This window comes from Mirounga leonina, unplaced genomic scaffold (genome assembly GCF_011800145.1).
Source record: "Mirounga leonina isolate KUSES-001 unplaced genomic scaffold, KU_Mleo_1.0 Mir_125, whole genome shotgun sequence".
NCBI classification, from domain to species: domain Eukaryota; kingdom Metazoa; phylum Chordata; class Mammalia; order Carnivora; family Phocidae; genus Mirounga; species Mirounga leonina.
The window spans coordinates 66,111,149-66,124,100 of record NW_023270305.1 but is presented as its reverse complement, the minus strand read 5'-3'; the positions used below and the strand labels follow the sequence as shown (position 1 = coordinate 66,124,100).

The window sequence follows — 12,952 nt, the reverse complement described above, 5'->3', positions numbered from 1 at the left end:
TATATTATATTATATTATATTATATTATATTATATTATATTATATTATATTATATTTCAGTGAAAAATATATTCAACATTTGAGGGTAAAGACCTCAAGAACAGAAATAATGAGCTAAGTGACCAACTTAGGAAGCTATGAAAAGAACAACAGAATAATCTCAAAGAAAGTAGAAGGAAGGAAATTATGAAGTTAAAAACAGAAATTAACAAAATAAAAAAACATATATATAATGGAGAGGATTGGTAAAGTTTAACGTTAAAAATCACTTAAGCAACTTCTTCCTAGAAACAACGCCAAAGGTAAGGGAAGCAAGGGCAAAAATGAACTACTGGGACTTCATCAAGATAAAAAGCTTTTGCACAGCAAAGGAAACAGTCAACAAAACCAGAAGACAACCGACAGAATGGGAGAAGATATTTGCAAATGACATAACAGATAAAGGGCTAGTATCCAAAATCTATAAAGAACTTATCAAGCTCAACACCCAAAGAACAAATAATCCAATCAAGAAATGGGCAGAAGACATGAACAGACATTTTTCCAAAGAAGACATCCAAATGGCCAACAGACACATGACAAAGTGTTCCACATTGCTTGGCATCAGGGAAATCCAAATCAAAACCTCAATGAGATACCACCTCATACCAGTAGAATGGCTAAAATTAACAAGTCAGGAAACAACAGATGTTGGCGAGGATGCTGAGAAAGGGGAACCCTCCTACACTGTTGGTGGGAATGCAAGCAGGTGCAGCCACTCTGGAAAACAGTATGGAGGTTCCTCAGAAAGTTGAAAATAAAGCTACCGTACTACCCAGCAATTGCACTACTGGGTATTTACCCCAAAGATACAAAAGTAGTGATCCGAAGGGGTATGTGCACCCCGATGTTTATAGTAGCAATGTTCACAATAGCCAAACTATGGAAAGAGCCAAGATGTCCATCAACAGATGAATGGATAAAGGAAATGTGAATGAAATATTATGCAGCCATCAATAAAAATGAAATCTTGCCATTTGCAACGATGTGGATGGAATAGAGGGTATTATGCTAAGCAAAATAAGTCAATCAGAGAAAGACATGTATCATATGATCTCACTGATATGAGGAATTCTTAATCTCAGGAAACAAACTGAAGGTTGCTGGAGTGGTGGGGGGTGGGAGGCATGGGGTGGCTGGGTGATAGACATTGGGGAGGATATGTGCTATGGTGAGCACTGTGAATTGTGTAAGACTGTTGAATCACAGACCTGTACCTCTGAAACAAATAATACATTATACATTAAAAAAAAAAAAAAGAAGAAGATAGTAGGAAGGGAAAAATGAAGGGGGGGAAATCGGAGGGGGAGACAAACCATGAGAGACTATGGACTCTGAGAAATAAACTGGAGGGTTCTAGAGGGGAGGGGGGTGGGGGGGTGGGTTAGCCTGGTGATGGGTATTAAAGAGGGCATGTATTGAATGGAGCACTGGGTATTATACGCAAACAATGAATCATGGAACATTACATCAAAAACTAATGATGTAATGTATGGTGATTAACACAACATAATAAAATAAAATTTAAAAAAAATCATTTAAGAAAAACACATACTTTTAGCAATACCAATCAAGAAAAAGAAAGAAGACACAGATAAATAAAAAAAAGAAAATACAAATAAATCATATTAGAAATGAAAAAAGGGTATTACTAGAGCTTCAGCACAGATTAAAAAGATATAAAGACTATTATAAACAACTTCATGTTAATTTAAGTGTTGAAATGGATAAATTCTTGGAAATGTCTTACCAAAACAGAATGAAGATACAGACATATATATGTGGGTGTGCATAAAGTATTTTTAAGAAGTCATCCTGCAAGCAATACAAATAATATATCCAAATACAAATACATATGGTATCTCAACAGATGCAGGAAAAAACATTGGCAAAGTAGTCTTCCCACTTACTGTAAAAATATATAGTATAATAAAAAGAGCAACTAGGACAGCAAAACCAAAAATCCATGGCTATCTGTAACAAACTATTCACAAAACTCAAAACTGATGATCAAGTGGGAATAATGCAACTATCAAGACCTACATGCATTGGCATTTCTGTGGGAGCAAGAAGAGACAAGCAATGAAATATCTCATGGACCAAAAAATATCAAAAGATACTTCCCTGTAGTGTGGGAAAGACCTCTGCATACCACAATTTATAGGTCAGTAGAAAGACTGCCCACTGAGTTCAGGAAGGATTGGACAATTCTAATCTCTATGAACTCTTGAAACTAACAGGCAGGATATCCTTTTCAAGACAAAAACCCCAACTGAGAAGAAGTTGTTGGGAATCATATCCCCACTGAACAAGATAAGGATAACATGGGCAAAGGAAAAAGAAGTCTAGGTAAAAGAGAGAAAGTATCAGGAAAACAGATTCCAGAAAGTAGAAGACTATCTCTTTATTCATATAGATATTACAGTGCTTTCCCCCCAACACCAATAATTTGGGGGAAAAAGAAGGGATAGTTCTAGAAATATAACGCTAGAAAACCTTTCCTGACCTGGTCTTCTATCCTAAAAGTTGGGTAAAATGAATTTTATGTCAAATTCCATATAGAATGAGTATTTTTTAAAACAGTAAATTAAAAAAAAGACTAGTATGTCCTTACAGAAAGATGTGTCCACAAAACACAGAGAAAAATTGTAACCTAAAGAATGAGCTATTAAAAAAAATCATAGAAAATGAGAAACATAAATCAGAATTAGAAAACCCCAGAAATAACATGAGAGAACTCAAAACTGAAGTAGACATGAAAAAGTTATTCCAGGAGTACCTGGGTGGCTCAGTCAGTTAAGTGTCTGCCTTCAGCCCAGGTCATGATCCCAGAGTCCTTGGACTGAGTCCCCTATTGGGCTCTCTGCTCTGCGGGGAGCCTGCTTCTCCCTCTCTCTCTGCCTCTCTCCCCTGCTTGTGCTCTCTCTCTTTCTCATGTTCTCTCTCTCTCTCTCAAATAAATAAATAAAATCATTTAAGAAAAAAGTTATTTCAGAAAGAAAAATCTAAACCAAAAGAAACACAAGAACAATAAATATAATAGTATATAATATATGTAATATATATGTAATACATAATAATATATAGTAATAGTGCATAATATAATAATATAAATATAATAAGAGAACTATAAGGTAAAAATAAGAAAAATATAAAAGCTCAAAAAAATTTAAAGTGAAGAAGTTCATTATAGGACTGAAATCTATTTTTTATAAGTACCAAATGGAAATTCGAAAACTTGAAAACATAATAATTGAAATAAAGAACTCAATGGACAGCTTTAACTGCAGATCAGACACAGCAGAATAGAGGCTTAATTAACATAAAGACACAGTATAAAATAAAAGAATGAAAAACAGAAGAAAGAGGAAGTTGAAAGGTCTAATATACATGTAATTGGATTTCCAGAAAGAAATGCAAGAAGCTCTAAAAACCCCAAGGAGAATTCATGCTAAAAAACCCAAAAAAAAAACAAACGCACAACACACACATACAACACACACACATACACACACACACAGAGCTAAGCACATCATAAGAAAACCTCTGAAAACCAAGAGAGAAAATCTTAGCAGCCCGAGGAAAAAGACATCAAAAGAGCTCTTCAAAAGAGCAATAATAAGATTTTTGGTTGAGTTCTCATTCTCAACAAAAAGTGTAGTAGTCAGAGGGGGATAAAAACAGAAACAAAAAATGAAATGACACCTTTAAAGTACTGGAAATAACTGCCAATCATGAATTCCATGCCCAACAAAAATATCCTTCAGAAAGGAGGGCAAATCAGAAACATTTTAGACAAAAACTAACACAATTTGTCACCAGCTGACCCCATATTAAATGTAACAGGTTAGAGGGTCAGGCAGAGAGAAAATGATCCCAAATGTAAACACAGAAATGCAGCAAGAAATGAAAAGCAATAGAAAGGGTAGATAGTAAATAAGGGGGGAAAATGGGCAAAACAATAAAAATGGTACTTAAAATACACAGAGTTAAAATGTATCATACATTTTATAATACACTACAATAAACAGAAGTTAATGGGGGAATAGTAAAACTTGAGCCTGGTTAATCTTCAACATCTCCACAGTGACATAGGGAAGGGCATAAATGACAGTAATATGTTGAGATTTTTGATCAACAAATAAGACAAATATGAAGTTTGGTTTTCTGGCTTCCACATTGCTGTATGTGAGAAAACCATTTTCTAAGCCTTGAAAATTAACATTTCAAATCCTCACAATATGTATGATGTGAAACTTAGGACCAACCAAACAACTTTTAATTGAAGAACTGAAAGATGTCCTTACTGGTAGGAGAAATTATAGCCAATTTGCAACCATGTTTGTAACCAGGATCCACTCCCATCATGGTGCGCCCTGGAACAGGGCTTGTTAAAAGGAGCTGACGAAGGTTCCGTCCAAACATCATTACTGATTCCTTCTCTGCATCTGATGTTAGTTTGGCTCTTTAGAAACCAAAAAATAAAAGGAAAAAGAGAAAGAATTTAGTTTTTTATTCACCTAAAGTTTCTTCCTGAAAAAGAACAGAATTCATTCCATACACCTATTCCTCACAGGAATAATTATTATAACAAAATAAAGGAGAAAACACCATAGATAAAATTATGCTGAGCCTATTTTTGCTAATTGCAGTAATATATGAAACCATAAACAATTCTGAAGCAAATCTGAGGAGTTTGTCATACCTACATTCTTTCTCTATCAACTCTTTATATATAAAATCTATATGTATAAATATCTGTGTATGTGAAAGAAACAGAGTATATAAAGACCTAGACATCATATAGGAAGTCAAGTTAAAGTTTATCAGCTGATTAAAAATACAAACACAAAATTAGTGATAAACTATCCAATCCTAAGTAGTCTCTTCCATCAGTACTTAGTTTTTACACTTTTACCTATACAAATCTCAATGTCATCTTCTCACTCTGTTCAGTTCCCCACATTTAGCCCCCACCTTGTCATTCTCACAGACATGTGACATGACCAAGGATATTAGTAATCAGTCCAGAACCATGCTTCATGCACATAATTTCCCAGGTTTTCTCCAGAGAAGTTATTAAAAGTCTAATTTTAAAACTTTTTCTAGGATAAAAATATATGCCTAGAATGAACTTAAAGGCATTCAGAAACTAAGTTTTAACACCATTCATTTTCTTTCTTTTTTTTTTTAATATTTATTTATTTAAGTAATCACTACACACAATGTGGGGCTCGAAAACACGACCCAGAGATCAAGAGTCACACACTTTTCTGACTGAGCCAGTCAGGTGCCCCTTAACACCATTCATCTTCTTAACAAAAGCTCTTAACATATTATCTCCTGAAATTCTTATGAAATTTATAAGAAGACATAAAAAGTATGTCTTCTCCATTAGAACAGGTAAAGACATTCATGCCATGGCCACAAGAAAACTGCCAGTACAAAAACCATTCAAAGTACATTTCTTATCAGTGCTGAGGTAGAATTATCTACATATCTGAAGCTAACTAGTGTCTGCTTTTCTGTCGAGTCAATTTCTGAAGGCTTTCTCTCATCTTTTCACTGTCATTCTCCCGACGTCAGCCAAGCAACATGAAAAGTATCACGATAGGTATTTCTTTTTTTTTTTAAAGATTTTATTTATTTGAGAGAGAGAATGAGAGAGAGTGAGAGAGCACATGAGAGGGGGGAGGGCCAGAGGGAGGAGCAGGGAGCCCGATGCGGGACTCGATCCCTGGACTCCAGGATCATGACCTGAGCTGAAGGCAGTCGCTCAACCAACTGAGCCACCTAGGCGCCCCCGATAGGTATTTCTAAATCTTCACTTTTAACTTTATTTATAAAGCGAATGTTTCTTGTCAGTCTTATATAAAGTACCATGATCGGTGTAAGATACAAAGCTGAAAAAAACAAGATCCCTGCTCTGAATACGACTGTACAGTGCAAAAAACAGAAAATAATCAGATAAGTATAAACAATGATAAGTGCTATGCTAATGAGAACATATGGGATGGACACCTAAACTGCAAAACTTTCTAAAACAGATGCCTTCTTAGGTGAATCAAGAAGAATAAGTATTAGAGTTAAGCAAACAAAGGCAGGGAGAATAGAATGAAGGCATAGAGAAAATGTTGCAGGCAATGCCATACGTAGACTCATGACTCATTATAGAAAAAGCAAGTAATTTCATATGCTAAAGTAAAAAGAAATACCAAAACACAAGGCTGTAGAGCCAAGATGAAATCAGACCACAAAAGGCTATGCATGATCTTCTAAAGAGCTTGGATTTAATCCTAGAGACAAAGAAGAGCCACTGGAGAATTTTAAGTAGAAGAGCATGATATAACCAGATGGGAGTGTGAGGATGGCAATATGAAATGTGTAGTATGGCAAAACAAAGACAGGGATCATCTATGACCCTAGAACAGTAATCCAGACAAGAAATTATCATATCCTTAACTAAAACAGTAACCACAGAGATCAAGAAGCGGCAAAATTCAAGGTATAATAAAGGAAGGGAAAACGGGCAGCACTTGGTAACTGACAATGTAGAATTGATGAAAGAGGTAGGTGTGAAAAACAACACAGGGATGAATCATCTTGATAGTTACAGAAATAAGAAATCCAAAGTAGACTGCATAGTATATAGTCAACTGAATCAAATGTCTGCAAAATAATATAGTCCGTATGATTGTTTTAAATACTCACACATGAATGGAGAAAAATCTGGTTAACAGTGATTATCTCTAGGAAGTAAAATTTTGTGGGTTTTTTTCCTTAGTGTTTTACTGATTCTTTCCATTTTTCTACATTAGGACAAATTTCTTTTTAATTAGAGAATTGAAGTAATTTTCTTTAAAGAAAATTCAATTGGGAGTTTTCTCCCTCAATTGCTGTTCGGGTAATTACAAGTATTTCTATCAAGAGACACATCTGCAGACAATGTCTGCAAACCAACTTACAGACTAAAATAAGATATATTTTTTTAACCACAGGCATTTTAGAAAAAGAAAAGAAAAGTGCTCTTGTTTGCCCACTGCTAAAAGAAGTCAGAGAAGGATTATACATTAAACAATCCCACACCAAATCGCTTACAGTAAATCTCAATGAAATCAACCCATAGGCAGTGAAGCTACTCAATTCAAATGTATGCAAAAATGTCAAAAGCACTACTGGACATTATATGCAACATGAAAAACCAAGATAAAGAAAAACAAGAGGAAATGAAATTTTGAATAAGGTAACTTTCTCTTTTTCCTTATGAACAAAACCCCTTATTTTTAAATTTTATGCCCCAGCACTCAAAAGCAAGAGATGTAACCTCGCACAGACTTGAAATAGGATTCGAAAAGAAACAATATTGTTAAGGGACAACTGAGCTATGAAGGATGAATCAAGAGAATGAATGACTTTGATACAAAGAAGCTGGTCGAAAAAGCTATGTGTCTTTTTTAGTAGTACCCCCTCAGTCCCTGTTGTCAACACCTCCAAAGTCAATGGCCAAGTCCAGTAAAAGAAAAACAGGCAAACATTATAAAGGCTGCTATCAACTATAGTGAGCTTGAAGAGATGGCTAGAAATCTACAGTTTTCAAGCAACGCTTGCTGAAATCCATAAATAAGAGAGAATGAAGAAAGTCTAGACACGTAGGAAGGAATATATGAGGGAATGGCTGATTTGAAGTTTGACTACAAAGACAAAGGCTAGAGATAAGCAGGAAAGAGGGCTTTTGCCTCCTCAAACGTCTTTCCATCTCTTCCCCTACAAAAACCCACAATCTGCACCTCAGCTCTTTTGCAGTTCTTCTTTGTAACTCTTAGTCCTTCCACGAGTTCATTTAGATGGTCACTTTAATCATCTCCTCTAATATGTGCTCATCACTGCTGATAATTATTCACCTAAATAACTCCCATTTAGAATTAAAAAGATGTATTAGCTTTCGCTCTTCATAGTAATAAATTCATAGTAATAAATTCATCATGTGCCCCACTGAGCACATGATGAATTTCTTATGCTGTTTTTGGTTCTCTTACCTCCAAAAACTGTTTCCAACTAAATTCTCCATTAACTTCTTAGTTTATTATCCCAAGCTAAATCTCTCATCAATAAAACCATTTGTTTGTCTTGGCTGTCAAATTGCAAAACTGGTTTTGTAGGACTGGAAGGGGTACACATTAACTGGTGAAGATTTGAAAAGTACATTATAATTAAGACCTCTGTTTTGTGGTCTACGCATATGAATGCCTCTACAGATTGAAATCTACGCTTAACTATAATTGCTTTGTGATCCTGACTCAGTCTCCGGATGGGTTAGTAGATCAACAAATACTTACTTCATGCTTTAATAGGTCTATTAGCATAAATAATAATAAACAGTACATAAAATTAAATAAGACAAGATACATACCTGAACTCTCTACAGAGGAGAGGATAAATAAGGCGTTTAAAAGAATCATCAAGTGAATTGTGTAAGATCTTCATTAACTCTGGCCTTGCAAAGCCACGTGGTCTCCACCTGCAAAAAAGAAAAGCCTACACTAAAACCGATGTAGCAATAACAAGAGCATAAAAGGGTTCCTGGAAGAGGGGAGAGGAAGTGGAACAGAAAAGGGGGAAAAACTTTACTGAAGCCAAAGTAACATAATCTGTGAGGAAAGACTGTGATGTCTGGAAATTATTACTATGACATCTGGAGTTCTTATTTTTAAAAATCTGGTAACCACGGTCACATATAAAACTTGAGGAAAAACCTTTCTTATTCTGGGAAGAGTCTCCAGAGCATTATTAATAATGGTGAAAATCTTAAGATATAAGAAAGTCACCAGAAAATGACTAATACACTTCTGTGAACTAAATTATATTCCCTAAAATTAATATGTTGAAGCCCTAACCCCCAATGAGATTATACTTAGAGATGGGGCCTTTGGGAGATAATTAGGATTAGATGTATCATGAGGGTAGGGCATCATGATGGGATTAATGCCCTTAGAAGAAAAGATTATCAGAGAGCCTGCCCTCTCTCTATCCCTCTCTCTCCCAGCCAGGTGAGGGCATAGAGAGAAGGCAGCAGTCTACAAGCCAAGAAGAGGGTTTTCACCAGGAACCAAATCAGCCTGTACCTTGATCTTGGACTTTACATCCTCCAGAACTAGGAGAAAATAAATTTCTGTTGTTTAAGCCACTCAGTCTATGGTATTTTGTTATGGCAGCAAAGCTAAGACAAACATGTATCCTTCTTTGTCCATTCCTTTATCTCTTCCTGAGAGTTAAAGCAAACTGAGCAAAGGAGAAACTCTGTTTTAACCCTTGCCTCTTGCCATTCCTTAGTAGAACTCACTCTACTCCTCAGGCTGCAGTGCTCTGCCACACAGTGCATCTGCATACATGCTGATGGATATCAATGTCAGAGAACTAAATGGTAGTGGGCACTGGATAAAAAACAGTAAGAGAAAAACACAAGCTAAAAAGGATAAATTCAGCCCAACCCTTTCCATGTTTCCATCCATCTATAGCATCTCTGCCTTTGCCCTTCAATGACTCTTGAGTAGAAACCATTAATAAAATATCTATTTTATAAATCATAATAAAATAAACTATTAATATAGCCCAGGGACACTGTCATCTCTCTTACATCTCTTGGGTAGGAAATAAACTAAATTTCAGTGGACAAATCTTTAAGCATCTATAATGTGATACACCAACGGTTTCATAATAACAACTAATTGAATCCTTTCCATAGAATGTTATCATCTGAGTAGAATACAGTTTTGTTTTTTAATTTGAATGAAAGTGCTTTCAGGACATATATCCTTCCACTCAAATCCCTGTTACTCCCTATTGTCACCTTTACCTGAGGGCATGAGGGCTAGGGAGGAGTCGGAGATGAATTAGACACACATTATTAATATTATAATTAATACTATGTTGTTACTGTTATTGCTGTTATTATTATTAATTTGGAGAGCCCAATGTCATGAAAGATGTCCCAGAAGAAACATTTGAGATGGGTTTTAAAAAAGGAATTGTGCTTTACCAAAGACCCAGAAAAAAAAGAAACCACAGCACATGTAAAAGCATAGAGGCGTGAAAGAACATGATGAGTCCTTTCAAGTAGATTAGTACTGCTAGAGTATAACTGTCAGGATCAGGTGGGCGGTAGATGGGGCTAGAAAATATGGCAGTGGCCAGATCATTAAAGGTCTTATACAGCATGCTATGGAGCTTGGCAAGTTAGGAGAGAACACAGTCCTGGGTCATGGGACAATATACTAGGAAGATAATCCTTAGAGGCAGGAAGGCCCCAGTGGAGTGATTTTTTAAATATATATATTGGATATCTGCTGGGGGTCATTCCCTTTAAGACCAAACTTAGGGGGCGCCTGGGTGGCTCAGTCATTAAGCGTCTGCCTTCGGCTCAGGTCATGATCTCAGGGTCCTGGGATCAAGCCCCGCATCGGGCTCCCGCTCAGCGGGGATCCTGCTTCTCCCTCTCCCACTCCCCCTGCTTGTGTTCCCTCTCTCGCTGTGTCTCTCTCTGTCAAATAAAATCTTAAAAAAGAAAAAAAAAAGACCAAACTTAGGTTTCCCCATTGCTAGTAGGAAAAACACAGAAATCCTTAACATTGCTTACCCAATCCCTCTGTAAGCCTCAATAGTTTTCCACAAACCTTATCTCTTGCCCCGATATCTACTCTGGGTTCCTTCTAAATAATTCCCTATATTGAAGCCAGAGTGATCTTAAAATGCAAACCGATCATGAGAATCATCTGTTTAAACTCTTTATTGGCTTTTCATTATCCTTAAGAATAAAATCCTTACCCTGTCTAGAAAATTAGGTATGATGTGGCCCATGCCTACAAATCAATTCTCATTTCTTGTTGCTTCCTGTTCCTCTCCTTTTGTCTCTGACCTACATATACACACAACCCAGACTACATTAGGGTTCCCTGTTACAAGCTCATGAAACACTGCACTTCTCCTTTATAACCTCAGCATACTCTTAACCATTTGCTCAGGGTCTTCTCCATTAAACTACATTGTCACCAAGGACAAAGAGCATATTTGTCTGGTTTACAGGTGAATCCCCAGCATCTAGCATATAACCTGAATAGATGAATACACGAGAGAGGTGGAAGGTGGAAGAAGTAGGGACAAAGAGAGTAAAACAAAAAAAGAGGAAGAAGAAAAGATTTGAGTATCTCTAGTCATTCACATGTGTTTAAAAAATGAAAACAATTCCTTGAGAATGGTTCTTTGGTTTCCAGAGAAGTATTTTAGCTGGCTCTTGTTTCAGTTCTTTAGTTCCCATAGAAGAGTTTCTTCAATTATCTATATGAAGAGAAACTTCTAGAAAGTAACTGAAACTTATATTATTATACCATCTATACTATCTCTGTAAGGAAACCATTCCTTAACATTTACTTAGTATGAAGATACAGTTTAAAATGTAACTAATACTTGTTAGCTATTGAGGACAGACTCTGATACTGAGCATAATGAACATTCACAGGAAAATAAGATAGAAGTTGTTTCCAGTTTACTGTGATATATTTACAAAAGCCATTTCTAAAAAAGAGTTTTGCGGGGCACCTGGGTGGCTCAGTTGGTTAAGCAGTTGCCTTCGGCTCAGGTCATGATCCCAGGGTCCTGGGATCGAGCCCCGCATCGATCTCCCTCTGCCTGCTTCTCTGCCTACTTGTTCTCTCTCTCTATCTCTCTGTCAAATAAATAAAATCTTTAAAAAAATAAAAATAAAAAATAAAAAAATAAAAAAGAGTTTTGCACAACAATCCCACTACTTTGTAATAATAGATACCACTGAAGGCTACACAATTACATGGAATATAATTTAATTCTCTTAAATCTGTGAAAAAGGTATTACTCATCATTTTGACAATAATGAAACTAAAAGAAATTAAGTAATGTGCTCATAGTCACAAGGGTAAGAAGTAATATAACTGGAATTCAAACTCAGATATATGTTTCTAGGATTTTGTTCTTTTTATGAAACTCTTAGAATTTCATCATATTTTAAATTAAAATTATCTAATTTCTTAACACAATTGTTTAAATCTATAATTTCTTTTATTTATTTCCTTTTTATTTTTAATGAAATGTATTTGTTTACAAAAGAAATAAGCATCATTTAAAAAAAAACTCTACAGGACAGTATACAACAGAAAATTAAAATCTTGGGCGCCTGGGTGGCTCAGTTGGTTAAGCGACTGCCTTCGGCTCAGGTCATGATCCTGGAGTCCCAGGATCGAGTCCCACATCGGGCTCCCTGCTCAGCAGGGGGTCTGCTTCTCCCTCTAACCCTCCTCCCTCTCATGTTCTCTGTCTCTCATTCTCTCTCTCGCAAATAAATAAAATCTTAAAAAAAAAAAAAATTAAAATCTCACACTACAGCTATGGAATAGATCATCTGTGTTTTTCAAAAATTTTCTTACACATACAACGACCTATTTTTTGACACTAACGAGACCATACTATAAATACTAATTGTAAGCTGTCTTTTTAACCTAATAAGACATGTTTATATCTCAATTTTAGCTCTATCTCACCTTTTCTAAAGATGGCTGCACAGAATTCCACTGAATGGATATAACATAATTGGCTTACACAATTTACCTACTAATTAACATTGAGACAGTTGTTTCACTTGATGGGTCCTTGGTTAGCATTATTTGGTCATTAAGCAAGCTGATCCTTCATGGAATTGGGTTTTGGCAAACCAGTTTCCAATCAATTGATCAAAGAACGATATTGGATGAGAGAGTTAACTTTCAAAGTATATAGCACTTGTTCCTCTCAAAGAAAAATTCATCCAACTCTTCAAATAGCTTTCCCAGCAATCTCCCAAACTTAAGGTTACACAGAAGTAGCTTATGAGGAGCATGACCCAAATCTA

General features: G+C 35.8%; 1 protein-coding gene across 7 annotated transcripts in view; it reads right to left on the bottom strand.

The window, feature by feature from the left end:
* The window catches only part of SRBD1 (S1 RNA binding domain 1), a 226,926-nt gene that overhangs the window by 168,936 nt on the left and 45,038 nt on the right, over window positions 1-12,952 (bottom strand). For all 7 annotated transcript variants that reach the window (XR_004678603.1, XM_035001643.1, XM_035001644.1 and 4 more), the window contains exons 11-12: window positions 8,450-8,557; window positions 4,347-4,504 (exon numbers count right to left, since the gene is read on the bottom strand). Coding sequence is in view for 6 of the 7 variants with exons in the window: in XM_035001643.1 (XP_034857534.1) it covers window positions 4,347-4,504; window positions 8,450-8,557 (266 nt within the window). In the remaining variant the exon portion in view is untranslated. The remainder of the gene's footprint in view (window positions 1-4,346; window positions 4,505-8,449; window positions 8,558-12,952) is intronic.